This window comes from Odocoileus virginianus, chromosome 16 (genome assembly GCF_023699985.2).
Source record: "Odocoileus virginianus isolate 20LAN1187 ecotype Illinois chromosome 16, Ovbor_1.2, whole genome shotgun sequence".
NCBI lineage: Eukaryota > Metazoa > Chordata > Mammalia > Artiodactyla > Cervidae > Odocoileus > Odocoileus virginianus.
The window spans coordinates 20,666,741-20,693,212 of record NC_069689.1 but is presented as its reverse complement, the minus strand read 5'-3'; the positions used below and the strand labels follow the sequence as shown (position 1 = coordinate 20,693,212).

General features: G+C 44.8%; 2 protein-coding genes and 1 long non-coding RNA gene across 11 annotated transcripts in view; 2 read left to right on the top strand and 1 right to left on the bottom strand.

Moving 5' to 3' along the window:
• WDR76 (WD repeat domain 76) overlaps positions 1 to 8,409 on the top strand; it is a 58,801-nt gene extending 50,392 nt beyond the window's left edge. For all 5 annotated transcript variants that reach the window (XM_020881428.2, XM_070477953.1, XM_020881433.2 and 2 more), the window contains 3 exons: positions 351 to 503; positions 2,320 to 2,373; positions 7,854 to 8,409. In XM_020881428.2, coding sequence (XP_020737087.1) covers positions 351 to 503; positions 2,320 to 2,373; positions 7,854 to 8,109 — 463 coding nt within the window. In that variant the 3' untranslated portion in view covers positions 8,110 to 8,409. The remainder of the gene's footprint in view (positions 1 to 350; positions 504 to 2,319; positions 2,374 to 7,853) is intronic.
• A 1,178-nt stretch (positions 8,410 to 9,587) lies between these two features.
• Positions 9,588 to 26,226, top strand: LOC139038710 (uncharacterized). The gene is made up of 2 exons (XR_011491793.1): positions 9,588 to 10,333; positions 13,024 to 26,226. It is a non-coding gene; the product is annotated as an uncharacterized lncRNA (long non-coding RNA).
• Positions 15,007 to 26,472, bottom strand: part of FRMD5 (FERM domain containing 5) — a 313,278-nt gene continuing 301,812 nt past the window's right edge. For 3 of the 5 annotated variants that reach the window (XM_070477954.1, XM_070477955.1, XM_070477958.1), the window contains 6 exons: positions 26,185 to 26,248; positions 25,550 to 25,641; positions 22,879 to 22,953; positions 22,252 to 22,320; positions 21,313 to 21,419; positions 15,007 to 16,177 (listed from right to left, as the gene is read on the bottom strand). In XM_070477954.1, coding sequence (XP_070334055.1) covers positions 15,603 to 16,177; positions 21,313 to 21,419; positions 22,252 to 22,320; positions 22,879 to 22,953; positions 25,550 to 25,641; positions 26,185 to 26,248 — 982 coding nt within the window. In that variant the 3' untranslated portion in view covers positions 15,007 to 15,602. The remainder of the gene's footprint in view (positions 16,178 to 21,312; positions 21,420 to 22,251; positions 22,321 to 22,878; positions 22,954 to 25,549; positions 25,642 to 26,184; positions 26,249 to 26,472) is intronic. The other 2 variants (XM_070477956.1, XM_070477957.1) reach the window with 1 other exon arrangement.

Below are 26,472 nucleotides of genomic sequence, written 5' to 3'. Positions count from 1 at the left end.
CTTGTGCATTTACTTCAGTCTTTTGAGAAGAAAATATGTAAAAAATACAAGTTAAATGGGACCTACAATTTCTTAGTCTGTGTTAACTTTTTTCTTGAAGAGATGAGAAAACCAGCTAGAATCTTGTCTCTATACCCACCTGGTTACATATATATGCTATAATTTTGGAATTTTTCTAATAATTTTTAATCTATACCTATGTTTTAAAATTAATACCGAAGATTAGAGCGGCCTGTCTTAACTGTTCTTCAATGTAGTGTGTATTTGAGTGTCTAATTAATGTTCCGTGCTGTTGTAGAGGCTTACTCCGTGTACTATGATAACACTGAGAATTATTCCTCCTGTTACAGGGATATTCATATTTATGATGTAAGATGCCTGAATCCCAGTAGAAACCAGCCTCTGATTTCTTTAACTGAACACACAAAGAGCATCGCTTCAGCCTATTTTTCACCTCTTACTGGTAACAGAGTAGTAACCACATGTGCTGACTGTAAGCTGAGGTAAATTGGGAAGACGGAAATACGTCGTTAAGAGTCTGTAATTACTTAGTTAACCAGTAGCTTTGTTTACTATTACTCCTGATTTACATCACTAGTGTTAATTGTTTTGTAGCCACATCTAGGTTCCCAAAGATCAACGACCTGTACTTAATGGCATTTCAGCAGTTTTGGAATCTGTAAATTTCCTTGAGATTGGCAAGGAAGGTCTGTAACTAGCCTGGGGAATGGTGTCAAGGTTCCCTTTTAGCACTGAAATCTAATGAAATCAGGCTTGTGATAGCTTGTGTGACAGGCACTCAGTCGGGTCCAGCTCTGTGACCCCACGGGTTGTAACCTGTCAGGCTCCTCTGCCCATGGGGTTCTCCAGGCCACAACACTGGAGTGGGTAGCCTTTCGGGGGGTCTTCCCAACTCAGGGATCGAACCCAGGTCTCCCGCATTGTAGGCGGATTCTCTACCAACTGAGCTACCAGGGAAGCTTTTCTGTGTGATATCTTGGATAGAAGATAATTTTAGCGTAGGAAGAAGCTCTTACTCTGGGGATAGTGGGATCCCTCCCACAAGTCAAGTGCTGAACTGAAGTTGCAGAGCCCTTGGCCATGGGCAGGCAGAAGAGATAGCAAAAACTGGGTTTCTATACAAACTATTGGATAAAATTTTATGGTTTTAGCTTTGGTACCTTTCTATAGCTACTACCTAAAAATGGATTTTAAAATGTAATATAAACCAGTTGAACAAAAATAGAAAATAATGCCAATTTTTAAAAATATGGAGAATGTTAATGCAACCATGAAGGACATAATTTTGTTCTCTTCTAAAATCCCCAATTTTGCTTAACATTGCAAGCAATTCTCAATTTATGAGACTTTTACCTTAAGTGAATTTGGAATGTGTTCATTATTCACTCAACAAGTGTCTGTTGAATGTATACTGTTGGCTGGGCTCTAGAAAATCACCTAATTTCTGTTTAGACCCATATATTGGGAAGAACGTGGTTTATAGTGTGTAACAGGAGCCCTGTTAATTCCTAGTAAAGTCTGTGAGCATTACCAGGCAGTACATTAAGAGATTTAATCACTGGGCAGTGTCAGCCCAGTGTCCCCTTTCCACCCATGCCATTTTCTTTGTCTTAAGGGCCACTTACTTGTCCCATTCCTGTTCATTTGCGCTGCAGACTTTACTCTTGTGGTTTGGCTTTCTGGTAATCTAATTAGTTACTAAGTTCTAGTGCCAAGAAATGGCAGTGGGATAGCTAGGCACAAGGAGAAGGGCGAGGTGGTGATGACGTGGCTACTTTCTGCCAGGGTGCCTCGTGGAGGCTTCCGAGCTCCTCCAGTTGCCCCACGAGTCCCTCCCCTTAGTTACTGGCCAGTTAGTCTTGCCAGAGCCTGGAAGTGACAATATGACGCCCTCAACTGATAAGTCTCATGGGGAAATTGCTCTTGATACATGCCTGCACTTCTAGGTTATTTGTACATTTTCAGATGACCTCCATTATCTGTGACCTATATTACTGTGGATCTGATTATAGAGTCTGGATTATCACTGTAGAGTGTACATTTAAGTTTGGAATAATAGTGTTTAAATAGTTTACACATTAAACTCTAAGCACTGAATTTTACGATATTATTTGTCACTTTTATAAATGTATTAGCTAGCTGAGGTTTGTTAGAGCCTGATCCTATATATTTAAAACAACAACCATTTTATATCATGAACCAATGAAAAGCTTGTTAAATACCCTCATGATATTTCAGGAAAATCTCAAGAAACAATAAAAAGACTGTGCTTCTTTATTCTTGCTGTTTATTTTGCAGAATCTTTGACAGCAGTTGTATATCCTCGAAGATTCCTCTTATCACCACTATCAGGTCAGTTTCCATATGCCAAATAATGTGGACCCTGGATTACTATGAGCTCTTTGTTGGACTGCATACATTAGACATCTATTTATCAGAGAGATGTATAGGTCTGATTTTATATTATAGTGTTCCTGGTTACTTGTTCCTATCCCATCCGGAAGGGTTCTTGCTTCCAGGTTGCCTGTGTCTACAAAGAGGTTCTGTCTCTTTTAGTCTGTAGCTATTCTCTGCCTCCAAGTGGTTATTTTTGGTTAAAGTGAATGACTTTATTCAAAAACTGAATTACTCATGTTATTGTATTGAGACTAACTTGCTTGTGAGGCTAGCTGAAGCACTGTTTATTTGCACCTGTTTTTTCTGGGCTTAGCTTCCCCATCTTCCTATTTCTTTGTTTGGTTATCCTCTTTTTGCATCTGCTACTTTTAATATATGTGTTGTACATCAAACTTTACTCAATGTCTACTTCCTACACATACTTCTTTATCAGCATTTATAAAGTTGGGGACAGGGTATGCAATATATGTTAACTGTTGTTTCATGAGTTTTATAGTCTATAGAGGCTATATATGGAGACAGCAGTGGCAGCCCACTCCAGTACTCTTGCCTGGAAAATCCCATGGATGGAGGAGCTGGGTAGGGTGCAGTCCATGGGGTCGCAGAGTCGGACATGACTGAGAGACTTCACTTTCACTTTTCACTTTCCACTTTCATGCATTGGAGAAGGAAATGGCAACCCACTCCAGTGTTCTTGCCTGGGGAATCCCAGGGATGGCGTAGCCTGGTGGGCTGCCGTCTATGGGGTCACACAGAGTCAGACACAACTGAAGCGACTTAGCAGCAGCAGCAGCAGAGGCTATATTTAATATGCTTATTTTCTTTTTCATAGAATTTCCCCTCTTCGTTTCCTTTTTCAAACTTTATTAACTCTAGTTTATTGACTTCTAGTGTGTATTTTAAAAAAATTAGGGTGATGATTCTGGGGTCAGTAGAGATAAGGTCATTAAATGGCAGTGGGAAATGTGGTTCTCCATTGTTCATCCTTCTTTAATAAGAAAGGGCTGTTGGTGTTGCGATGTAGAGAATAAGAGGGCAGTGCTTTGTTTTTTGCTTTGGAGAGCAGTGAAGAGCCCCACATATATTTAAATTGTTTTTTACCTTATTTTTAGTTGTGATTATAAACATGCAACAGTAAGTCAGCCACCTTAACTATTTGTATGTATATAGTTCATTAGCATTAGGTATGATCATGTTGTTGTGCAACAGAGTTCTAGAATTTTTTTATCTTGCAAAACTGAACCTGGCCCATGAGACATTAATTCCTCTCTCCCTCTTTTCCAGATTGTGGCAGACATCTGCCTAGTTTGCGTTTCTATGATTTTTACTACTTTAGATATTTCATATGAGTGAAATCATATAGTATATTTTTTTGGTGATTGATTTCACTTAGCATAATGTCCTCCATGTTCATCCATGTTCTAGCATGTAACAGGATCTCCTCCTTTTTTTTTTTCTCCTCCCTTTTTAAAGGCTGCATAATAACTCCATTGCACGTGTATGCCATATTTTTTTTATCCATTCACCTGTTGATGGACATTTGGGTTGTTTCTATCCCTTGGCTATTGTGAACAATGCTACAGTGGACAAATGGGTGTAAAGGTATCTTTTCAAGATCCTACTTCGAATTCTTCTGGATAATACCCAGAAAAGAGATTTTAATGGATCATCTGATAATTCTATTTTCAATTTTTTGAGGAACGTCTATACTGTTTTTCCATAGGTGCCAAACCATTTTACATTCCAGGAGTGCACTAGGGTTCTAATTTCTCTTTATCAATACTTATCCTGATGATTGTGAGGTAATATATCATTGTGATTCTGATTTGCATTTCTCTAATGATTAGTGATGATAAATACCTTTTCATATGCTTATTGACCATTTGTCTATCTTCTTTGGAAAATTGTCTATTTAGGTCTTTTGCTTATTTTTTTTTTCTTACTTTTGAATTATATCATTTTTGTTGTTGAGTTATAGGAATTCCTTACATATTCTGCATATCGGTCCCTTATCAAATATATGATTCTCAAATATTTTCTACCATTTTGGGGGTTGCTTTTTCAGTCTGTTGATTGTTTCCTTTGCACAGTTTATAAGTATGATGTAGATTTGTCTACTTTTGCTTTTGTTGCCTGTACTTTTGGTGTCATATCCAAAAAATCATTGCTAAATCCAGTGTACTGAAACTTTCCCCTGTGTTTTCTTCTGTGTTTTATTAAGAGTTCCAAGTCTTAGGTATAGGTCTTAAATCAACTTTGAGTTGATTTTAGTATATAGTATAAGGTTATGGTGGTTTAGTCACTACGTCATCTATAAGTCTTGTGACCCCATGGACTGTAGCCCACCAGGATTCTCTGTCCATGGGATTTTTCAGGCAAGAATACTGGAGTGGGTTGACATTTTCTCCTCCAGGGGATCTTCCTGACCCAGGGATCAAACCCCCACCTCCTACATTGCAGGCAGATTCTTCACCACTGATCCATCAGGGTTACTGTCCATTATTATTCTTTTGCGTGTGGATATCTGGTTTTGCCAGCAGCATTTTTGAAGGGATTCTCCTTTCCCCATTTTGTGGTCTTGGCACCCTTGTTAAGTATCATTTGACCAGGATCGTGAGAGTTTCCTTATGGGCTCTCTGTTCCGTCCCACTGGTCCATAGTATCTGTCTTTATACCAATTCCATGCTGTCATGGTTTATGTTGCTTTGTGTAGTATATTTTTTGAAATCAGGATATATGAGGCCCCCAACTTTGTTGTTCTTTTAAAGATTATTTTGGCTATTTGTAATCCCTTGAGCTTTCATATTAATTTTAGGATTTTTTTTTTTTCTATTTCTGTAAAACATGCCCTTGGGATTGATTGCATTGGTTGAATTCTATAAATCACTTTGGGTAGTACAGACATTTTAACAATATTGAGTCTTCTAATCCACAGACAGTTTATTTGTGTCTCTGTTTGTATCTTATTTGTGTCTTGCCATTTATTTGTCTTTTATTTGTTTGTGGCTTCCCTGGTGGCTCAGAGGATAAAGCATCTGCCTACAATGTAGGATACCCGGGTTCGATCCCTGGGTCGGGAAGATCCCCTGGAGAAGGAAATGGCAACCCACTCCAGTATTCTTGCCTGGAGAATCCCATGGACAGAGGAGCCTGGCGGGCTACAGTCCACGGGATAGCAAAGAGTCGGACACGACTGAGCAACTTCACTTCACTTTATTTGTTTTAGTAATGCTTTGTAGTTTTCAGTGTACAAATCTTTCACATCTTTGGTTAAATTTATTCCAAAATATTTTATTCTTGTTGATGTTATTACAAATGGGATTTAAAGAAATATATTTATTTATTTTTGACCATGCTGGATTTTTGTTGCTGTGTGCAGGCTTTCTCCAGTTGTGGCGAGCAGGGGCTATGGTACATGGGCTTCTTATTGTGGTAGCTTCTCTTGTTGAGGAGCATGGATTCTAGAGCACAAGTTCAGTAGCTGCGGTGCACATTCTTTGTTGCCCCATGGCATGTGGAATCTCCCAGACCAGGAGTTGAGCCCATGTCCCTTGCATTGGCAGGTGGATTCTTAACCACTGGACCACCAGGGAAGTCCTGGAGTTGTTTTCTTTTCTGTATTGGTCATTGTTAGTGTGTAGAAATGCAACTGATTTTTGTGTGTTGATTGTATCCTGCAAATTTGCTGAGATTTAGTTTTAACTTTGTGTGTGTGTGTGTGTGTGTGTGTGTGTGTGTAGTCTTTTAATTCTACCCAGTTTTCTAGTTCTACCGAATTTCTGGTGTTAAATATGTTGAATAGATGGCAGGAAAGGCATCCTTGCCTTTTACCAGATCTTACAGGAAAAGCTTTCAGTCTTTCGTCATTGAGTATAATGTTAGCTGTGCGCCTTTAACATATGACCCATATTTTATTATGTTGAAATAGTTTCTGTCTGTTCCTAGTTTGTTGAGTGTTTATCATGAAAGGGTACTGAATTTTGTCAGATGGTTTTCAGTACCAGTTGAGAGGATCTTAGGATTTTTGTCCTTCTTTCTGTTTGTGTGGTATGTCAATTAATTGGGTTTTGTTTTGAACCTTCCTAGCATTCCAGGTATAAATTCAACTTAATCATGGTGTATAACCCTTTTAATGTGCTGTATGAATTTTTTTGCTGGTGTTTTGTTGAGAACTTTACACCAGTATTCATCAGGAATATTCGTCTGTAGGGCTTTTTTTTTTTTTCTCCCAGTAGGGTCTTTGTCTGGCTTTGGTATTAGAAGTGTTTGCCTCATAATTCAGACTGTTCCTTCCTCTTCAGTCTTTTGGAAGAGTTTGAGGAGCATGTGGTGTTGATTCTTACTTAAATGTTACATAGAAATCTTTAGCGAAGCCATCTGGTCCTGGGCTTCCTTTGATGGGAAGTTTTTGGTTATTGTTTTAATCCCCTATAGTTCTAGTTAGATTTTCTATTTCTTCATGATTTAGTCTTGGTAAGTTTTATGTGTTTGGGAATGTATTAATTTCTTCTGGATTGTCCAGTTTATTGGTGTATGATTGTTCATAGTATTATAATGCTTTTTATTTCTGTAACGTAAGTTGTAATGACCCACTTTCATTTCTTATCTTAGTTATTTGCACTTCCTATTTTCTTAGTCTAGCTTGCCAGTTTTTTTTTCTTAAAAAAACCAACTATTAGTTTATTTTTTCTATTGTTTTTGTTGTATTCTCTAATTCTTTTATCTCTAATCTTTATTATTTCCTTCCTTCTGCTAACTTTTGGTTTTGATTATTCTTCTTTTTCCAGTTCCTTGAGATGTAGTTAGAGTGTTGATTTTGAGATCTTTCTTCTTTTTTAATGTTTACTGTTAAAAATTTCCCTCTTAGTATTGCTTTCATAGCTCCCATAGATTTTGGTAGTTGTGTTTTCATTTTTATTTGTGTACAGATATCTTCTAATTTCCCTTGTGATTTTTTTCTTTGAGCCCCCAAAGTACGTTTTACCTTAAGGTTGTATAGACTATAAAATGATTTCAGGGTTTGGTTATTAGGGGAATACAAATATGGGAAATAGATTCTGTTAAACAGCAATAACTTAGATTGTATATTTCTTTATTCTAGGTCTTGTATTTGCATGTGCTAAAAAAAAAAAAGGAGGGGAGTGCATTGAGTTAGGAAACAGTGAACAAAAAAGGTGCCATTTCAGTATGTTTAGTGACCATCCACTGAGCACAAACCACTGTACTCAGCACTGGAGGTTCAAAATGCAGACAGCATCTCTCTCCAGAGTTTCAGTTTTGTAGGAAGGATAAGATTAGGTCGTTGATGACTCAGTAACTTGAAACTTGGCAGAGAAAACCAGCATTTAGGAGCAGTGCCATCGTTACCCTCTGCCCATGCTATTTTGAGTTATTTAACACTTACTGTCTTTCAAAAAAATTGTTTTTTTCATTAGGCACAACACCATCACTGGGCGATGGCTGACCAGGTTCCAGGCTGTGTGGGACCCTAAACAGGAAGACTGTGTCATAGTTGGCAGCATGGCCCATCCACGGCGAGTGGAAATCTTCCACGAGACAGGAAAGTGGGTGCACTCTTTTCTGGGTGGAGAATGCCTTGCCTCTGTGTGTTCTATCAATGCTATGCACCCAACTCAGTATATTTTGGCTGGAGGTAATTCCAGTGGGAGGGTACATGTTTTTATGAATTAAGAAAGTTGTGGAGTTTTTGGTTTGGAAACACCAATTTGTTCAAATTAATCTGCCTAAGGAGCCTAGTAATTCATGTGGCTTAGTCTGTTTACTTGGTAATATGTACTATTTAGTGAATTTAAACTTGCTTTGTAAATAAGAATTATGAACAGAATGTACTCTTAGGAAGAGGGAGGCCTTGGAGGTTGTTTCTGTAGGATGGTAAGGGCTTTGGAGGGGTGACTGTGATGCCTTCAGCACTTTTAACCAGGCGGAATGTTGAGAAATTCTCATTATAAATTACAAAGCTTTGAGTGATCAGTGTTTTGGTTTTGTTGCCTTGATTCTATAGTCATATATAGATTTGTGGTTTATTTTACAGTTTGAAATACATACTTATTTCTAAACTTATATACACTGGAAGGGATCCTGAAAGGTTATCTCATCTGAGTGATTTTGAAACTTTTAATTTTTTAAACTGAGCGCTTTTCCCCCCTTGCCTCTAAATTAAATCTTACATGAAATCCCAAGATAATTGCTGAGAAGCTGTGGTTCACTTGGGCAGGGCCTGGGTTCCTGTGTTGACCTTCTCCCCACTGCCCTCCTCTCCATGGCTCCTGAGACACAGCGAGTGAGTCCCAGGGCTTGTAGGCACAGGGTTGAAATATATTAATCCCTGTCACCCAGTGTGAGATTACTTTCACACCACTGTTTCCCAGACTCTGGGTTGTAGCTATTGATGTAAGTTAAGTGACCATGACCAGTGTCTAAATGAAAAGGAGACGAATAGTATAGAATAGCAAACATAATTAGAACAAATATTCTTTTGTGAAGCTTAGTTCCATATGCATACATAGCTATAGGTATACATGCATATATATTTTATGATGTAAAATGTATTTCTTTATTACTATGGTACTGTGGGTCATGGTTAAAGAAGAGCTCCTACCTTAGAAGGTCCCAGCCAGCTTTGTGTGTCCTTGTCTTTTAAACTCTCCAGAGGAGATTTAGTAGCCTGGTAAAGTGTTATGGAATACCATTTCTGGCGTTTATTCATTAAAAATATTTGTTTTCAGAAGCTGTGGCAACTTGAATGTGTCTGTTGTTGGACACTACTAAATCAGCGACTGAGATTACTGTGTGTTATTATCTATCCAACATTTTCTGTTGTTCTTCATTGCCAAATGACTACTGAAAGACTGTTGTAAATACTTTCAGCAATATGCCTGATTTCTAAGAGGATTTCTTCAGAATTGTATGTCACAGAAATAAAGTGATGTATATAATTTCCTTGAATAACATTTTTTTTCTTTGCCTGGGCCACATCTTAGTTGTGGCATGCAGGATCCTCAGTCTTCATTGCAGTATGCAGGATCTTTAGCTGCAGTATGTGGGATATAGTTCCCTGACCAGGGATTGGACCTGGACCCCTGCATTGCGAGCAGTGTCTTAACCACTGGACCACCAGGGAAGTTCCAACGTTTTTCTTAAGTAATTTCCTTCTCTGTAATTAAAGACTAAATAAGTTTTGAAGCTTATTAAAAGGTTATGGGTATTTATAAGGAATAGGGCTTCTCTCTTTTCTTGGTGCTGGAATACAGGAATTGATAAGCAAGGTGGAAATATTAATTTATGAAATACAAAATAAGGCTCTGTGAAGTTGTACAGGTGCATGTGCTTAAATGCTCAGTTCTATCAGACTCTTTGCGACCCCATGGACTGTAGCCTGCCAGGCTCCTCTGTCCATGGGATTCTCTCAGCAAGAATACTGGAATGGGTTGCCATTTTCTCCTCCAGGGGATCTTCCTGACCCAGGGATCAAACTAGAACTCGCACCTCTTAATGTCTCCTGCATTGGCGCCACCTGGGAAGCCCTATGTGAGGTTGAGATATGTTATAAAGTGTTCTGGAAATAGTTAAATGAAGACTTTAGGCTCCCTTTCCCTTTTCTACACCAGTTAATTTTATAGATTCTAGTCGTGGCTGGTTCTGTGGGAATTGTTCTTTTTCTTAACATGTTGAAAACTACTCTTAATCAAATTAGTACTGTCATTTAAGCCTTGAATACTTCATGGTAATTGCCTGGTTTCTGCTATAAATGTTAGAAAATTCTTGATGTTTCTCACTTTTGTGGTCTCTTTTGCCATTGTAGGTTCATAAACTGTGCTATTTATATCCATTCAAGAGTTTTGTCTTCTTGAGGCAGTGCAGGAAGGAGAGTTAGTAGGGGGCTTGTTTCTTCATGGTAAGCTCTATAATGAAATAATTGTTTAAATCTAGAAAGCACATAAAGGACAATTGTCTCCCTTAGGACATGCTTAAACTGTATTCTGTTGTGAAAGGCACTTTTCCCAGAGACTTGCTTAAAGCCATGTGGCTTCTGTAATTATGTGTATGTTATGTTTGCACTCTCTCCTTTCCGGATAAACCTTTTGTGTTAGTTGGCCTTTATAATATTTCATAACCATGTAAGCTCTGAATTCTACTGGTGGTATTTTCTTTGAGATACCTGACTTCTTTTCTTAATGTGACATTGAGGAGGAAGGAGATGATCTCATTTGGGGTGAGTGGAGACTTGGTCAGACTAAGAGAAACTGCAAGTGATTAGGAACTGATAGAATCTTAATTGCTTGAGACCTGTTTTAGTATTCTGGCTTTTGAGTTACCTTTCCACAGAGAAGAGTTTGCAAAGACACTTCTCCAGGAAAGCAGAGAGCTTTAGGGCTGTGGATACAAAGATTTAAATATTTTCAGCCAGTGTACAGGGGAAGAGGAGGAGGGCAGAGAAGTGCCTTCAGTATCAAACCTGAGAGGAAAAAATAGATGCCCTCTGTCTTCAGATTCCAGAAACTTAGGCATCTCATTTGTTAGGCTGTCCCTTCTGATTTAGTACTTGTTTTGTTTTTCCTTTTTAATACGGAGTTGGGCTTCCCTTGTGGCCCAGCTGGTAAAGAATCCACCTGCAATGCAGGAGACCTGGGTTCAATCCCTGGGTTGGGAAGATCCCCTGGAGAGGGGAAAGGCTACCCACTCCAGTATTCTGGCCTAGAGAATTCCATGGACTGTATAGTCCATGGGGTTGCAAACAGCTGGACACGACTGAGCGACTTTCACTTCACTGATGGCCAATCATGAATTTTAGTTATAAGACAGCAAAGACCCATAATTCTGGTTCATTTGGCTGTGTTTGACTTTTCAAATTAAAAGGTGGAGTTTTGTGAGGAAGATAACATTTAGTACAGTTACCCAGAATGAGAAATAAAACATCTTAATATATGTTTTGCTAAAACAGAATCTATGCGAGGAAATGTTTTATAAGTCTCTTTGGGGTGTTTTACTTCACTCCATCAGCACATGGTAGGGGTGTGTAGAGGAAACCTGTTCAGGAGCTAAGAGCAGAAATGTGTTCAGGTGTGGCAGCGTGGTTGTGGCTGAGGAAACCGAAGCAGTGGGAGTCTGGACAGGGGCCCTGAAAGAATGTGCACACAGGTCAGTCCTCATCAGTTATCCAGGAAGGGCGGCAGCTGTGAATCTGTAGCATCATGGGAAACCACTCTTATCCAGTGGTTCTCATGCTTTTTCCTCTTCAGCTCACTTTAAGCAAAGATTTTTGTCAATTAGAAAAAAAACTTCACTGGGGACAGGATACTGGATATCATTTTAAAGGTAATAGAAATCTCTTAAAATTTGGAGGTGACTGCTTTCAGAAGATGATCTAGTGGCAGAATGGAGGGTTGGAGGGCAGGTAGAATTGAAAACAAGAAGGTTAAATAATAAGTAGCACAGTGGACCTTAGTTTCATCTTTTATGCTCATGGAATTTAGAAGACCATTACCAGCCTGTAGCCACAGAGTGGTTACAGATATGAGATGAGATAGTGTTAAAGGAATGGATGCTGAAAGTACTTGTAAGTACAAGGTTTGTCACTGTAGCGGTGAGGTCATCCTGTTCCCTTTATAGGAAGTGTTTTCTGTTCTCTTTCTTACTCCAGACTTAATAGGAGTTCAGAAGTTGGACCGTCTAGGGTCTCCTCTGGGCTCTAAGACTGTGAACCTTGGAAAAATAATTTCTTGTTTTTTCTCATCAGAAAAACGAGGTCCAATTCATATTTAAAATCATTCCACACTTAAAGCTTATAAGTTCTTTTTAAAAAAAATTTATTTTTTAATTGAAGGGTAATTGCTGGTACAGAATTTTGTTTTCTATCAAACCTCAATATGAATCAGCCATGGGTATACATATGTCCCTAAGTTCTTAATAGTATTTATCTGGGGGGAGGAATAAGGATAATAGATGACTCTAAGCAAAGTGATTCTTTTGAATAATTCCAGTCACAGACAGCAGTCAGCTGTGTAAACCCCACTGGTGTCCTTTTATATATGGGCTGTTAACTTAAAGGAGGAGAAAGTGAGACTGGCTGTCAGTTAAAAAGAAAAAAAGAGTCCACTCTCTTCTATGATATTTAAATATTTATTTAAGTTTAAAAATAATTTTCATGGCACCAGTGATTTTATGCTAACTACATACTGCATATGTAGAAAAAAGTACATTGCTCTGAAGAAAAATGTAACAGAATTTTTGGCACACGAAAGGTTAACAACTATATATATATTTTTTAATGAAACTAAGAAATTCACATTTGCAGGTAGTTTACCTTCTACTGCTTAAAGATGCAGTACACTATTCTTCAGTAAAAGTTTTATTTCCTCTGATAGATGAAGCTATGGAAACCATTGCTTTTTCTACAATGAGATCAAACTAATTTTGAGAGAAAATGGACATAGTGGAACACAGTAAAACTAGGTTAAAAAACGTGAACAACTTTTAATGATGGGGGAGATACCAAAAAAGACTAGTCACCAACAGAGGAGGTTTGTTATTCAAGCATTATGTGAAAAGCAAATTGAAGGAGACTTTTCTATCTGTATTTTGTAGGATAAGCTCTGGAAAAAAATAGCCCACAAGTTTCTGTTCAGAGAGCAAATCCCGCTGTTGGAAGTGGTGTGGACTGTTGTACCGTTGGAACTCTAGATACAAGTAACATACCAAGATATGGAATACTGCATCTTTCGTTAATGTGAACATGAAAGGTCAGAGTCGAGGCTATCACTCACTGCATAGAAACACCATATTCTACAGACTGAGGTAGGAACACTACACTAAAAGGTAATCTGCTATGTTGCATAAGACAGTAGATAGCCAGGGTAAAACCAGCCCCCCGTCTCCTGACAGCCTTGTCCTCTTTGAGTCTACTTCTCACTCAAGAGATCTGCTAGTAAAGCCTTTCCTGCGTAGATGACAAGTGGCAGTGGCTCTCTGGTTCTGAGTGATCCCTAATCTTTACTAGGATCTCCCTCAGTTTTTGTCTTGTCACTTGGAAAACAGATGTTTGCAATTCTGCCCAAATTGTTGCTGGTATGGAAATGATCAGACAGGCCCTCTTCCAGGCTTTGATTCTGGCTGCATATTAGCATTACAGTTCTTGATCTTGCTCATCATGGCATCAGACATCTCTGCTGGTTGGTTGTTCGAGCACCCTTTAAACAAGCAAGCCCAGCGCCTCTACTGGGAAATGATCCTGGATCTTTACCTGTCAGGAATCAGAGCAGAACTGGCCCTCCTGCTTACACACTGGTAAGAAACAGTTCTGTTGTCTAGATCGGGGTTGGCAAATTCTGGCCTGTGGGCCCAATTCAGCTCACCGTCTGTTTTTATAAATAAAAATTCTATTGGAACACAGCCTTGCTCCTTTATGTATTACCTGTGGCTGTTTTTGTGCTAAGACAGCAGAGTGGAGTAGTTGCTACAGAGTATGGCCTTCAAAACCAAAATTTAAAAATATTTACTACCTGGCACTTTACAGAAGTTTGCTGACCCTTGGCCTAGATAAAAGGGCATTTGAAATTTTGCAATACCCACCTTCAAAAAGAACTCTGTTTATTTCCATGGCTGTGATATTCTGTACATGGATATGGTTCTGTCACCTCAGAGAACACACGGGGGCAAAGCAGACCTGCATGTGACTCATTCTGTTCTGCGTGCCCCAGGAATCTGTCCACGGACCGTCCTGCCTACATCCTCCAGCCCCAGATGACTTGGAAATCTCTCCCTGAGATGAAAACAAGTTTTTTGTGTGAGCGGCTATAAGTGTTGCGGAGCTTGGACCGAAGACTCCACACTCGCCCTTTACACTTCTGCCTGCTTCCATGGCTCTCAGCCAAGAGAGCCAGCGCTTTCCTACAGCTTTCATCTTCCTGGTGCAGAGGATAACCCTAGGGGGCAGTGTTTCTACAGCTAAGTGTTGGTCTTTGCCACGTTCACCTTCTTTTGGAGGCATCTCTTGGAACTCTTGTTTAAAAAAAATGAGATTCTTTTCCTGGTCCCTTCCAAGGCTGTTTGGTTGATCTTGGAATTTATTTTCTGAAGCTTTTCATTCTCAGGATCGGTTTCTTTCTTGCATCTTTAAGTTCATCAGGCTCTATTTTTCTTACTCCATAAAGTAAAAACAAAAGGTGAATTGATAAGAAAATAATATTTTGTTTAAATTGAAATAGTCTTTTCTGGGGGGAGAGGGGTATACAAAATAAGTACTGCTGTCTGATCTCAACAGTCTCTCTGCTGCCTTAGCTCTGATTTCTGTTAACTGTGCTTGGTCCAACGTCTGACAGTGCTGTCTACTCCTGGCACCACTGAATTTACCTATTGCTTCTGGAGCACTGTAAAAGTCTTGAGGTCCTTAGAAAAAAGTCACGGAGTCTAAGTTCATTATACAGAACTCATGGTGATGCTCACTAGGCTCTAGTCTAAGGGGACAGACTTACCCCACCCCTGCTGCTGTCGGGGGTGGTCCCTTCAGATGCCCACTCTGCTCAGATTTGAAAGAAAGAAAAGGAAAAGAAAATCCAACTCAGACCATCATAAGAAGCAACTTTCCATTTAATCGTTCTACATGTATGTTTACTTTTTTTTTTTTTTAAAAGCTCTGTCTGGGAAGAAAACCTAGACAGTCCCCATTGTCCCGGCCCCTGACCTGCCCTGCTGAGGCTGCAGTGATGAGTCTGCTGGGCCCCCAGCAGGGAAGCTCCTGCAGTAAGCAGAAGACGCCAGCTCTCTAGTCTTCAACTAGTGTCCCGTCTGCTGGGCGACACTACTGCGAGAATCAGTAATAACAAAATAAATTATTTTTGATATTTTCAAAATAATACACATCTATGAAAAATCAAAAATCAGAACCAAAAATTATCCTGCAAATTGGGAGGATGAGAAACGGAGTTGCTGAGCCTTTCTTGAGAGAACCTCTGAAGGAAATGAGTTTTCCCAGTTAGTTTAGACAAGGCGTGTGCCTATCCCCTTTCTTCTTCTGGGAAACGACCCTCCTAGGCTGTGGACTTTTTGAGTCATGAGAGGAGGACTTGGTACATGTGCCGATGGTTCCGCGATGGGTCCCATTGCTGGGAATGGGTAGCCGGGCTCCTTGGTCCACCTGGCTAGTTATTGGGAGGATTCATGCCTTCTCAGGTGTCAATGAGCAGGCTCACCACTGAGCGGATTTTGCAGGCAAACCATCGCCTGAGGGGACAAAAGTATTGATAGTGGAATTGTTCAAACTCGGGGGTCTGGCGGATATCGCGGAAAAAGGCAATGTCAAGGTCAGACTCAGTAAGGATGATCAGGAGGAGGAGCAAAACAAAGAGGAGTCCCATGGTCACAAGGAGCAAACGGAGGACACTTAAAACAAACTTATTCACCTGTTCCTCCTCTGGCCTGCCATGCCCCTGACACAGGGCCCTCAGCTCGCCCCCGAGGGCCTCCAGCTCGGCGGCAGTGGGGGTGCTGGCCTCAGACTCCTTCTCCTCCTCGATGCAGGTCGCCCCGTTGATCTGCCGGGAGAGCAGCATGAGCTCCAGGCTGTGCTCGGCCACAGGGGTGGGCAGCACGCTGTCCGCCGGGCTGTAGGCCTCGTCCGCGATCACGGCGACTCGCTCGTTGCTGTCTGCCCGGCTGCTTCTCACGTGAGGCAGGAAAGTGTCCCCGTGGGAGGAGGTACGTACCGGGGTGGAGTGGGCGCTGTCCCGCAGGGACTCGAGGCCTGGAAAGACAAAGGGGAAGTGAGCAGGCTTTCTGTGTACTGGCGCATGCTTTGTCTGGTGGAGGCAGCCCCATTCTGTTTGGTCACTGAAGTCTTAGGAAGCCCCTCTGCAGCCCCACGTGGCTAGCCGCTATCGCTCCTGCATTCTGTTTTGATGTATCAAGAATAGGACCAGAGAAGCAGCAGGAATCACAGTGTCACTGGTTGTATGTTGTCCGCCCCCCCCCCCCGCCCCTTTTTGTTTATAGTTTTGGCCGTATTCGTTACTGATTCTGCCTTTCCTGCCTTTGGTGTCCTGGCTCTAGCCCAAGCTGAAAGAGAATTGCAGACTATCTCTGACCCAGAACTGGGGTCTTGGTTCAGGGATCTCCGAGGGTCTTAAGAGGCAGGAATGAGGAGGAGACTGTTTTGCCCAGTGGGGCCTCATCAGTTACCTATTCTGGAGCTGAGTGTCCTCCTGACAGCTGAACACACTGCTCCTTGAACTTGTGAGCTCATCTTTTGGACTTCTGCAGTTGCTCTCAGTCTCTTCAGCCTCCACTTTTAGCTGTACTAACCTTGAGTGGGGTGAAAACCCAACCTGCTCTTCCTAAGTGCTTGTCCTCTCTTTTCACCTTCAATTGAACCGGGTCCAGAATAGGTAAAACCATGGGAGCTGTCAGCCTGGAGTACAGAGTGGTCTCTGAGAAGAGGACCAGTGGGAAATTCTCTTAAACGTTTGTTAGGAGGAAGGGTCTTTTGGCCCTAACACCGCTCATTATTCTCTTAGAACATTTCTCTTTCCAGAGCTCGAGCTCTCTGGTAGGGAAAAATAGGAACTGGTTACCTCCCTCAACCACACAGCGGCCACCCAGGCCTGAGGATATGGACTCGGACTGGCCGACTGTGGCCCCCGTCAGAGTGCTCCCAAGAAAAAGGCTTCTTGTTTCAGATTCAGTGTCTGCATTTCCCACTCCTGGACATACTGGTGGTGCCGGAGTGGCTCTCCCTATCTTTGTGGTCCACATCAAGGGAAGCTTGTCCCTTTCTGTTGCTCTGAAATCGACCTTGACTGCCCCAGACTGAACCAGATTCCCAGGTAGTAAAGATCTGACCTAACCAGGGCTGCTTAGGGAGTTTTCTGGCTCAGGGTTAGCTTCAAAAGCCCAAAGGTCTCTCTTAAAAGGTGCCAGTCACCTTTCAGAAGTGGTGTGTCTCATCTTCATTAGCTTCCTTGTAGGGTAGCCAGTTGCAGCCAGGCCACCTGCCTGCCCAGGCTGCTTCAGCCCATCTCAGCATGTGCGCAGTTACAGGTTCTCCAGAGGAACAAACGAGTGGATGGGGGAGATGGCAGCCTCCCGTTCTCCGCCTCTGCTCCCCATCACATCACCATTAGTGTATTTGCCACAGCTTTCAGCTCCTGCTTTCAGAAGCTTCATGGTCCTGGCTGTATTTCCTTTGTCTCTACGCTCTAAACTCTTATATCTGTATATAATGTTTTAAACATTTCAAAGCACTTTCATCTTTCAACATTCTTCATGAACTAGAGAGGGCAAGAGGTTACAGAACTTGCCAGAATCATGTGGTTGGTGGTTACTGGCAAAGGCGACGGTAGAGTCCTAGCATCTTTCTATTCCATGGTGCTAATGACCATCCAGCTGGATTCCGGGGTGTGGAACAGCGGGCCAGGATGAATTAAGTGAATAGCCTGCACCTGCCTTAGATTTAAGTTGCCCAAGAAACCGTCATGAAATAAGATAAGAGCCTGTCCCTTGTTGCAGCGCCTTCGATGTTGCTCTGCTCTCTGCTCCTCCCTTCCTCCCCCATTGCACGTGTAACATGAGAAACACGTACCTGGGAGTGTGAAATGGGTTCCTGATAAAACAAACCTCTTCAGGCCCTGACTGCACAGGATGCTGGCTCAGCTCCTTTCTCAAATCCTCTTGTGGCTCTCCATTCTCTGGAACCTCTGCTCCCTTGCACCTCACAAGGACAGCTCTGATGGCAGACCTTGCAGCATATGACTAGATTAGCTGCCAGAAGCCACTTCACTGCAGTCTCAGCTTGGCCTACAGTTCAGCTCTAAGCTTGCTGGGGAAGGTGAGGCAAAGGCCACAGCATGAGAAGGCGTAATCAGCAGGGCCACAGAAGCCACCTCATCGTGAGTTGGTGCTCTCAGCAAGCAAGACACTGGCTACACGTGCATTTTTTCCCTAAGGAGAGCGCCCGACAGACAGAATTATTCAGTAAATATTGGTCTTCTGTTCCCCCAACAGCAGGCTTCCCTGGTGGCTCAGATGGTAAAGATTCCGTCTGCAATGCAGGAGACCCAGGTTCGCTCCCTGGGTTGGGAAGATCCCCTGGAGAAGGGAATGGCCACCCACTCACAGATCCCCCTGCGAGGTGATCTTAAATCATCATTCCTGTGCCAGGTTGGTCCTGTACAGAGCTTCAGGTTTCAGTAGAAACCATCACTCGCCCCATACCTGTTCTGGGATGGCTCGGGTGGGCAGCACAGCAAGACAGAGGGCGTCTTTTTACCTTGGAGGCGCTCCAGCTGGTCGCCTTGCCTGGAGTCCGCTCCCAGTGGGCTGGGGGGCACGACGGTCAGGAGCCTCCCCTGGAGCCGGGGCCCCAGCCTCAGGATGCGCACGCTGAGGGGCCGGAGGCAGTGGTTGGTCAGCCGGAGCTGAGCTGGGACTCGTGTGCGGATCCTAATCAGGCTCTTCCCCATGGTGGCTCAGGAAGGCAGGCACGCCTTCAGCAGAGGCTAGCTGCTCTCCTTATGGGACCCACCAGGAAGAGACAGGACTGGGGCATGGATGGAAACCCAGCCAGGGACGAAGGCCTCTCCACTGGTCACACGCCACGGCAGCCCCTTCACAGTGCCTCCCGTGCTGGAGACGGCAGAGCGGCTCTGAGAGGCCAGGCTTATCAGGGCCCTGGATTCAGTCAGAAGCACTTAGACCCATAAAAAGGAATGTTTTCCCAGCCCGTAGAGCTGGTTCCCTGAGGCCCGTTATCAGGGCCCCAGGCCTCTCAGAGGGTTAGGGACTGAGAGGGTAGGGTGATGCCAGAGGGGAGAGGAAGCGGGACTGCCCCAGAAAACCGAGGATGTGAAGCCGCAGAGGCAGGGGGCCTTGTGGTTTGAGGCTGTGAGGTGTGAGGAGGTGACTCTGTGGCTGGAAATGGGCCCTCTCCTCCGCTGTGCAGTCTGGTTGCTGACTGGTGTCCCGGGGGTACCGTGAGTGACGGGAATGGACATACTTGAGTGTCCTCTCTGGGTCAGGCCTGTGCTAACGTGTTATCTTGGCATCCCTGAGAGCAGAGGGCAGGGCCAGGCTTCTGTTTAAAGGTCTCAGTGACTTTTGGATGTTGAGGAGCTTACTGCTGCTATGATGGGAGGAGGCTGAAGGCATAGCCAGGGCTGGCTGGGAGCTGAGGCGGCCCCATCGATCGTCTTGGGGAAGCTTGAGGACAGTGTTCCCACCCTTGTGGAGTTGCTAACCCTGCTTGCAGTTACTCCTGATGACTTCTGTCCCCACCTGGATGGTCCCAGTCTCCCTCTTCTGGGAATGCTGGTTTTCTTGATGTTCTTCCCTGTACTGGGGAGCAGTAATATCCGAGGCTGCTCTGTGATACTTGTATTAGTGCCAGCTCCCTGGGGGTGGCCTTCTCTCTGGGAGGACAGCTGTCCCGACTTCCTGCAGGAGTCCTGGGATGGACCTGATGGCTTCAGCCTTAAGACAGATGGCAAGAAGGGCCTCAGAGAGGGGAGGAAGATAGGTGTCCTCAAAAGATGAGAAGACATTTCACTTCGCTGAGATGCACCCCCAGAAGAAGAGAGCCAGGCTCAGTTCTCCACTGAAGAGTAAGATAGGAGGGAAAACCAGGGGGCAGTGTCTGATGACAACGCATCGCAGTTATACTTGGTAGTTTACAAGGCCACCCCCAGCCAACACCCATTCCCCTCTCTGCAGTGGGGGCAATAAGCTCAGAGAGGTTAAGCAACCTGCCCCAGAAAATGTGTGGCAGAGCTCCTATTCTGACCTCCTCTTTGCTCTCTGGACCAGGGCTCTTTGCAGTGTGCTTGCTGTTGCCCAGTAAATGCTTTCATCTCTTTAAAGTACTTGCACAGGACCTCTCTGGTGGTCAAGTGCTTGAGAATCCGCCTGCCAACGCAGGGGACATGGGTTCAATCCCTTGTCCAGGAAGATCCCACATGCCTCGGAGCAACTAAACCTGTGCTTCACAACAGGAAACCACCACACTGAGAAGCTCGAACACTGCAGCGAAGAATAGCACCCACTTGCCACAACTGGAGAAAGCCCACACGCAACAATGAAGGTCTGGTGCCACCAAAAACAATAAAATAATAAAGTACTTGCACATACACCAGTTTCTTCACAATCCCATGGAGTTTTACAAATGGAGCACTATGATACTCTCATAATTAAGGCAGTTGATGGTGGTTGCCCGGCCAGGGTTCTTAACCCCTAGCCTATTTGTAGTTCTGTAGCATACTTGGGTGATGCAGTCACTTACACATCATTAAATTCTAAGCACAAGCCAGGGATCCTCCCAGAGGAGCAGCAGAACAATGTCCTTCCTAACCTAAGCGATTCTCCATTTTCATTAACAAACAGCATTCCCACAGAAAGGGCAGAGGGCCTTCCCTCTCCAGCCTCCAGGACAGAGACAGGTATGAAGCAGTTGTATTCTGTGTCCTGTTCCTTGAGACCTTCTGAGGCCCTACAAAATGTCATTTTCAGAAAGGAAAGCACTCAACTTTATACCTATATCAGGCCTGTGGGGCAACCCGGGTCAGTGACCACAGCTGGAAAGCAAGAGTCCTAGAGTCTCCTCATGGTATTAACAGCCCAGAGATTGGAGGGGTATCAGCCTCAGCTACTGGGTGAAGATACATAGACTTTGTCTTTCTTCCTGCCTCCATCAAGAAGGCAGATTTCTACAAACGGTGGCAGCTACTGGAATGCTTCAGAACCATGCAAAATGCAAAAGAGTTTTCATTTTCTGGTTAACTGCCTCACCCACCTTGATCCTTTAGGCTGTAGAGACCGGGTATCAGATCTGGAACACAAGTGAAAGCCTGCTATGTAGAGGGACCCTGGGTCACCTCCAGAGCTCGGGCTTACCTTCCATGATGGAGATGTGAACAGCTCTTCTGCGGGTTCTGGGGACGCTGCTCAGCCTTGGGCCGTGGGTTATGGAGGGACAGCTGCGGCTGGGGACCATCCCTGCTCTGAGGTTAAAGAAAAAGAAAACTCTTGACTCAGTGCACACACAGATGTAGAGTTGACTAGTTGTATTCTAGTTACTAGAATTGCCTGGCTGTGTTTTGTTTTTGAAAATCATAATTACTTGCTTTTTGCCTTTAGTCCTCGGATCCCAGTCAGAGACACTACTTTAAACCTGTCAACCTCCTAACATCCCAGACCCACTGGAACCTTTCTTTAGCGTGGCAATGGTGCCACCAGTCCCTAGGCAGGACTGTCGGGGGTAGAGCCCAGGGTATGCGGCACTCCTAAAAAGGTGCCTAAGACCGATTCTGCAGCCTCCCCTGACTTCCCACAGGGGCTGCTGGTGGCTGCAGCTCCATGTGAAGGCACGAGTAATGACCTGTCCCATTCGCAGAGTTCAGGCTGGCGGCAACCCCAGCCCTCTTAGCCAATCGTCTTCTCTCCGGGTCTCGTCAGGTTCTAGGAGATGGACTCCTGGACATGCCTGATTTACAGTCACACATAAAGCATGGATCCTGAAACTATTTCAGACCTAGTGTGACTGGCTTCCTTTCATGGATTGTTTACAGAACCCATGAAATCTTGCTGCCTGGGTGTGTCCTCTGAGCTCTGTGACTAATTTGAGGACTTGGGATGACGTAGAGAATTACCTGCCTTGGGAAGGTGGCTCCTGGGTCCCATGTATTGTCTTGGCTGCATTCACCCACCTACCCTCATTCTCCATCAGGGCTCAGGGAACCAGGGTCAGCCTGTTCCCCAGGCCTTTGGCCGAGACTGGTCTCTTCAGCCTCCCTCCTGTTTTGGGAGCCATCATGGCCTTCCCTGGCAGCCCACCTGTGGATTTCCGGCGGCTCCCGCTTGATCTTGGCACTGGATTCCATGACTTCCTTTGCAACTCGGCCACTGTAGGTAATAAAAGAAGACATGCAGCAGGAGGTGAGACAGCGTTCCAGGGTGCGCTCCTAAGAGCTCAGAGAACTCTGGCTGCCCTGGGGAGTAGCCTGTTTGGCCTACCCCATCCCAATGTTCAGGTCACTGAGAAGGGCTTGCTTGTGGGGGTAAAGAGCCCTAAGGCATCCTGACAGCTCTCTATCTGGAGTCTTTGGGATCTTCCGTTCTCATTTAAGAATGATTCCTCATTGTCCAGCGTGTTCCAAAAATATTGCCCCCCCAAAAAAGATCTTTAGACAAAAATGAGAAGCATCACTGTTACAGTTCTTATTTTGCTGCTTTTGTAAGAGCAGGAGGAGAAGATACATATTGTCAAGCCCTATAGGCAGACAGCTGCAGAGAAGGAAATTTTGTCAAAGGGTTAGGAGATAGGAGAACCAGATGGAAACCACAGGCTTTTCTGGAGGTTCGCAGCATCTCTGTTCTCAAGGGTAAGGACCACTGAGCCACTGTGCTCCAGGGAAGGGTCTGAAAATAGGTCCATAGTGGTTACTTACTGTCACTATTTACCTGTATCGGAACCGGCTCCCTTTAAAGAATAAATTGCTGCTGGACACTGTGCGGACTTGGCTTGACTTCTCCAGCCTGCAGCAAGGCAAAGTCCAGTGTGACAGATGGCCTGCAAGGCCTTACAGCCTAAGGCAGTGCATCCCCAGCTCCTTCCAAAGGCTACTTGAGGAAACCCTTTGGGAAAAGGCCCTTCACAGCCCAGCTTCTCTCCGACTCTCCTTTAGCCCCTGAGGGCCACGCTCACGGCCTCAGTGCTGGGGGCGGGCAGGCTGCAACCTGCTTCCATATCAGGAGTGTAGGGGCTCCTCAAGAGTGCTGGATGGGGCTCTCCAGGGAGACCGAGAGAATAAACATGAGGGCCGGGGGCCTGGGCAAGGAAGAGAATGCCACCCGCTGAATCTCAGCCAGGCCTCTGGTTAGCAGCGTGCCCTGGGCAGGTTCTCTTTCCTCTCCCAGTCTTCTCTATAAAACAGTGGAGCTGGGGCTGCTTGACCTCAGGAGTCCCTTCCAGACCCAGCATCGAGAGTTCATGTTGATATCTGGGTAACTGGGTGGAGAAGAGAGCAGAGTCTGCCTTCCTAGTCCGTCTCCTCCTTGGAGAGAAACTATGATTTGGTATCACTTTAGAGACTCTGAAAAGTCCTGAAATGAAGAAACTAGCTGAACTTTAGTACAAGTTCCACCATTTATTTGAACTCGGAACCATTCACCCTCTCTCAGAGTACCTATTAACACTGCTTCCGAGGCTGTGGATAGTTGAGGTGGAGACTCTGGACAGCCTGTCTATCCTCTTGAGTGACCTCTGTGACCTCTTTAGTCCTCTCACACTTAGACAAGGAAGCTTGGGCAGAGCTCCCCAGATTGAGTCCCCTAAGGCCCAACTCCACCCACAACATACCCTGGGTGCGTGTTGTACTAACCCAGCTGGGAACCCATCTGGTCCAAAGCCTCTGTCCTGAGTGGTCAGCAGACACTTAGGGAGGTGTCCCTATAACCCAGGAACAGCAGTTTCCGGGACACCATCCCTACCTGGGTCAGGGCTCCATGAGGCTCTGAGCCTACCTGCCCTCCTGCCTAAGCACATTTTTTTTTTTTTTGGCTTCAAAATATTTAATACATGTCAGATACATAAAGTTACATTTTTATCTGAGCACGTTCTTGAGTCTGACCCAGCACCTTGTAAAACCCTAGGCCAGAGGCATGGCAGGGATCTGAGCACTTGACAGATGTTCAGAGTCAGGCCAGAGTGGCTCTTGCTAGAGACTTGGGATAAATGGGGATCTGACCCAGGATGCAGGCTTCTAATATTTAATTAGTAGTCAGTGGAAAACAGTGGCAAGCAGCCCTGGTTTCCACTGTGGGTGCTGTCAAGGTATGGAGATCTATTAATGAAAGGTTCAGAAGCTCAGTTCTCTTTCCACGGCACAGGGGGGAAAACCAAGGCAGGCCTCCAGAAACAATGCTGAGATGTTCTCCGGGCTTCCCTCGGACAGCCAGGGATTGAACAGGAGGGAAATGGGACCACATCTAAGTCTTCCGAGTGCCTTCTCCACGAGAAGAAAGAAGCCTACTCAGGTGAGAGTTCAGGCTGCCAATTCAGTTCCTCCCCCCAGTTCTGGTATCAAATGCTGTTATTACACAGCTCAGAAAGCCTGCCCAAGGAACAGCCTCTGGGGCCCTGGTAGACATCCCACAGCAGGTAGCAGAGTCCTTGGAGTGGGGAGGATGGGGCCCCCTGACCGCACCACCCCCCCCAGCCCCCTTCCCCTGACAGGGAGAACTATGGCCTGTCAGAGGAAGAATATACTACACATTCTGTCTTTGTTGTTCTGATCAAGGTGCAGCTTATTAAGGGATAAATCATTACATTCTGTTTTAAAAACAAGACCAAGAGTTTTAGCGAAACATACTTTTTCTGGCATCACCCTGGTTTCCTGATGGGCTATTTCTTTGCTTCCTAATGCTTTTATACCCACTTTCTTAAAACTGGGCACAAAAGCCTCAGTATAACTTTACAAAATCGTTTGGTAAGCTGTGCTCTTGCCTTTGACCCAAAGCTGGTATCTCAGTAACAGACAAGTCCTTGCTCCCTCCAGCTACCCCAATGCTGGGCTTCTGGGCACTTGGCCTGTCACTGGCAACATCTCTGTCAGCACCATACCAGGAAGGGCTGGGCCTCACTCCAGCTCAGCACCAGGCCACCCACGGGGGAATGGGCCCCGGAGTCTCTCCAAGACTTAGGAAACTGTTCTGGGCTGTGCCTGCTCCTTCATGGAGCTGTTGTATTCTGGGCCGCCCAGGCCTCTGAATGGCTCCACAGGGCTAGCTTACAGTCGGAACCCATGGGCTTTCTCTGGCCCAAGTCTTCCCCTGGAAGACACAGAAGTGCTCTGCCATGGGGGATGGGGGGGGGTTGGCTGTCCAAGGACATCACAAGGTAGACCCCTTGGGCAGCTCTTCTGAGGCACTTTCCCAGACCTCAGCTTTGACCCTCTAGCTGGTACAACCAGTCACCTGGAAAGGGCTCTGGGTTTTATAAGGAAGCCCAGCTTTGTCATCTCATCTTCACCTTTGTCAGAGATTCTTGGTTTCCTGCCCATCATTGCTCTAAAAGTTGCTTCTCTGACTCTGGCCCTGATCAAGGCAGTCCCCACCCCAGGTATTCACTCACTTGTAGAAGGCTTGGTTCTCGATCCCACATTTCCAGAGGTGCTTGCAGGCTTCTGGAGTTGGAGCAAAATATGTGAGAATAATTTTCTTTTCCTACAAAAAATCCCACATAGGAACAGCTGAGTGTGGATGGAGACGTGAAGGGTGAAGTGGGCCAGGACACTGACCCCGGGGCTGTCTGAGGGTTCCCTACCGCTCCTAGGGACCGGCTGCAGGTGGGGAGGGAAGCCTCAGCACCCACAGACGGAGCTCAGGTCCGTGCACAAGGGCACGCCCAGCAGTCAGGTCCCGTCAGAGTGAGTCTCCGCTGGCCTAGTGCGAACCAGGCGAGCCCTCCCCAGGGAAAGCGGCACTCTCATCTGGGATTTTCTTCTTCTTTTGGGGGGTATTTCTCTTCCTGGAATTTTCATATGGAAGTGAAAGAATCTTACTTTGTACTTCCTGGAGGTATGGAACCTGAGGGGTCATCAGCATCCCTGACGAAGCCCCTGTGCTCCAGGGCCTAGCCACCTCCATTCCTCACCTCCGGATCTTGCCCTTGGTCCTGACTTAGCCTGCGGGGGGCTTAGCTCTACCTTGGTGGACCACCTTGGTTCAGCCCCAGCCCTCCCTGAAGAGAAGGAAACTATCACTCACCTCTTTCTGACTTACGTATAAATAAAAGGTCTTTCCTTCAAATTTCAGCTTGGTCACCTCATTCCTAGAAGCACAAAGAGAGCGCCTGTCAGCTCGCTGTGGGCTGCCTGTTCACAGCTAAGTCTCGTAGATGCACAGCCCACCCCGACTGGAAGGGGCTCCAGGCACAGACACAGTTTTAGCCAAAATTAGAACCGAAACAAGACAGCAGCGCAGGGGCCTTAGAGAACAGTTGCTGAAACAGTTCAATCCACAGTTTTCTGGTCAATCACACTATCATAATAGGGT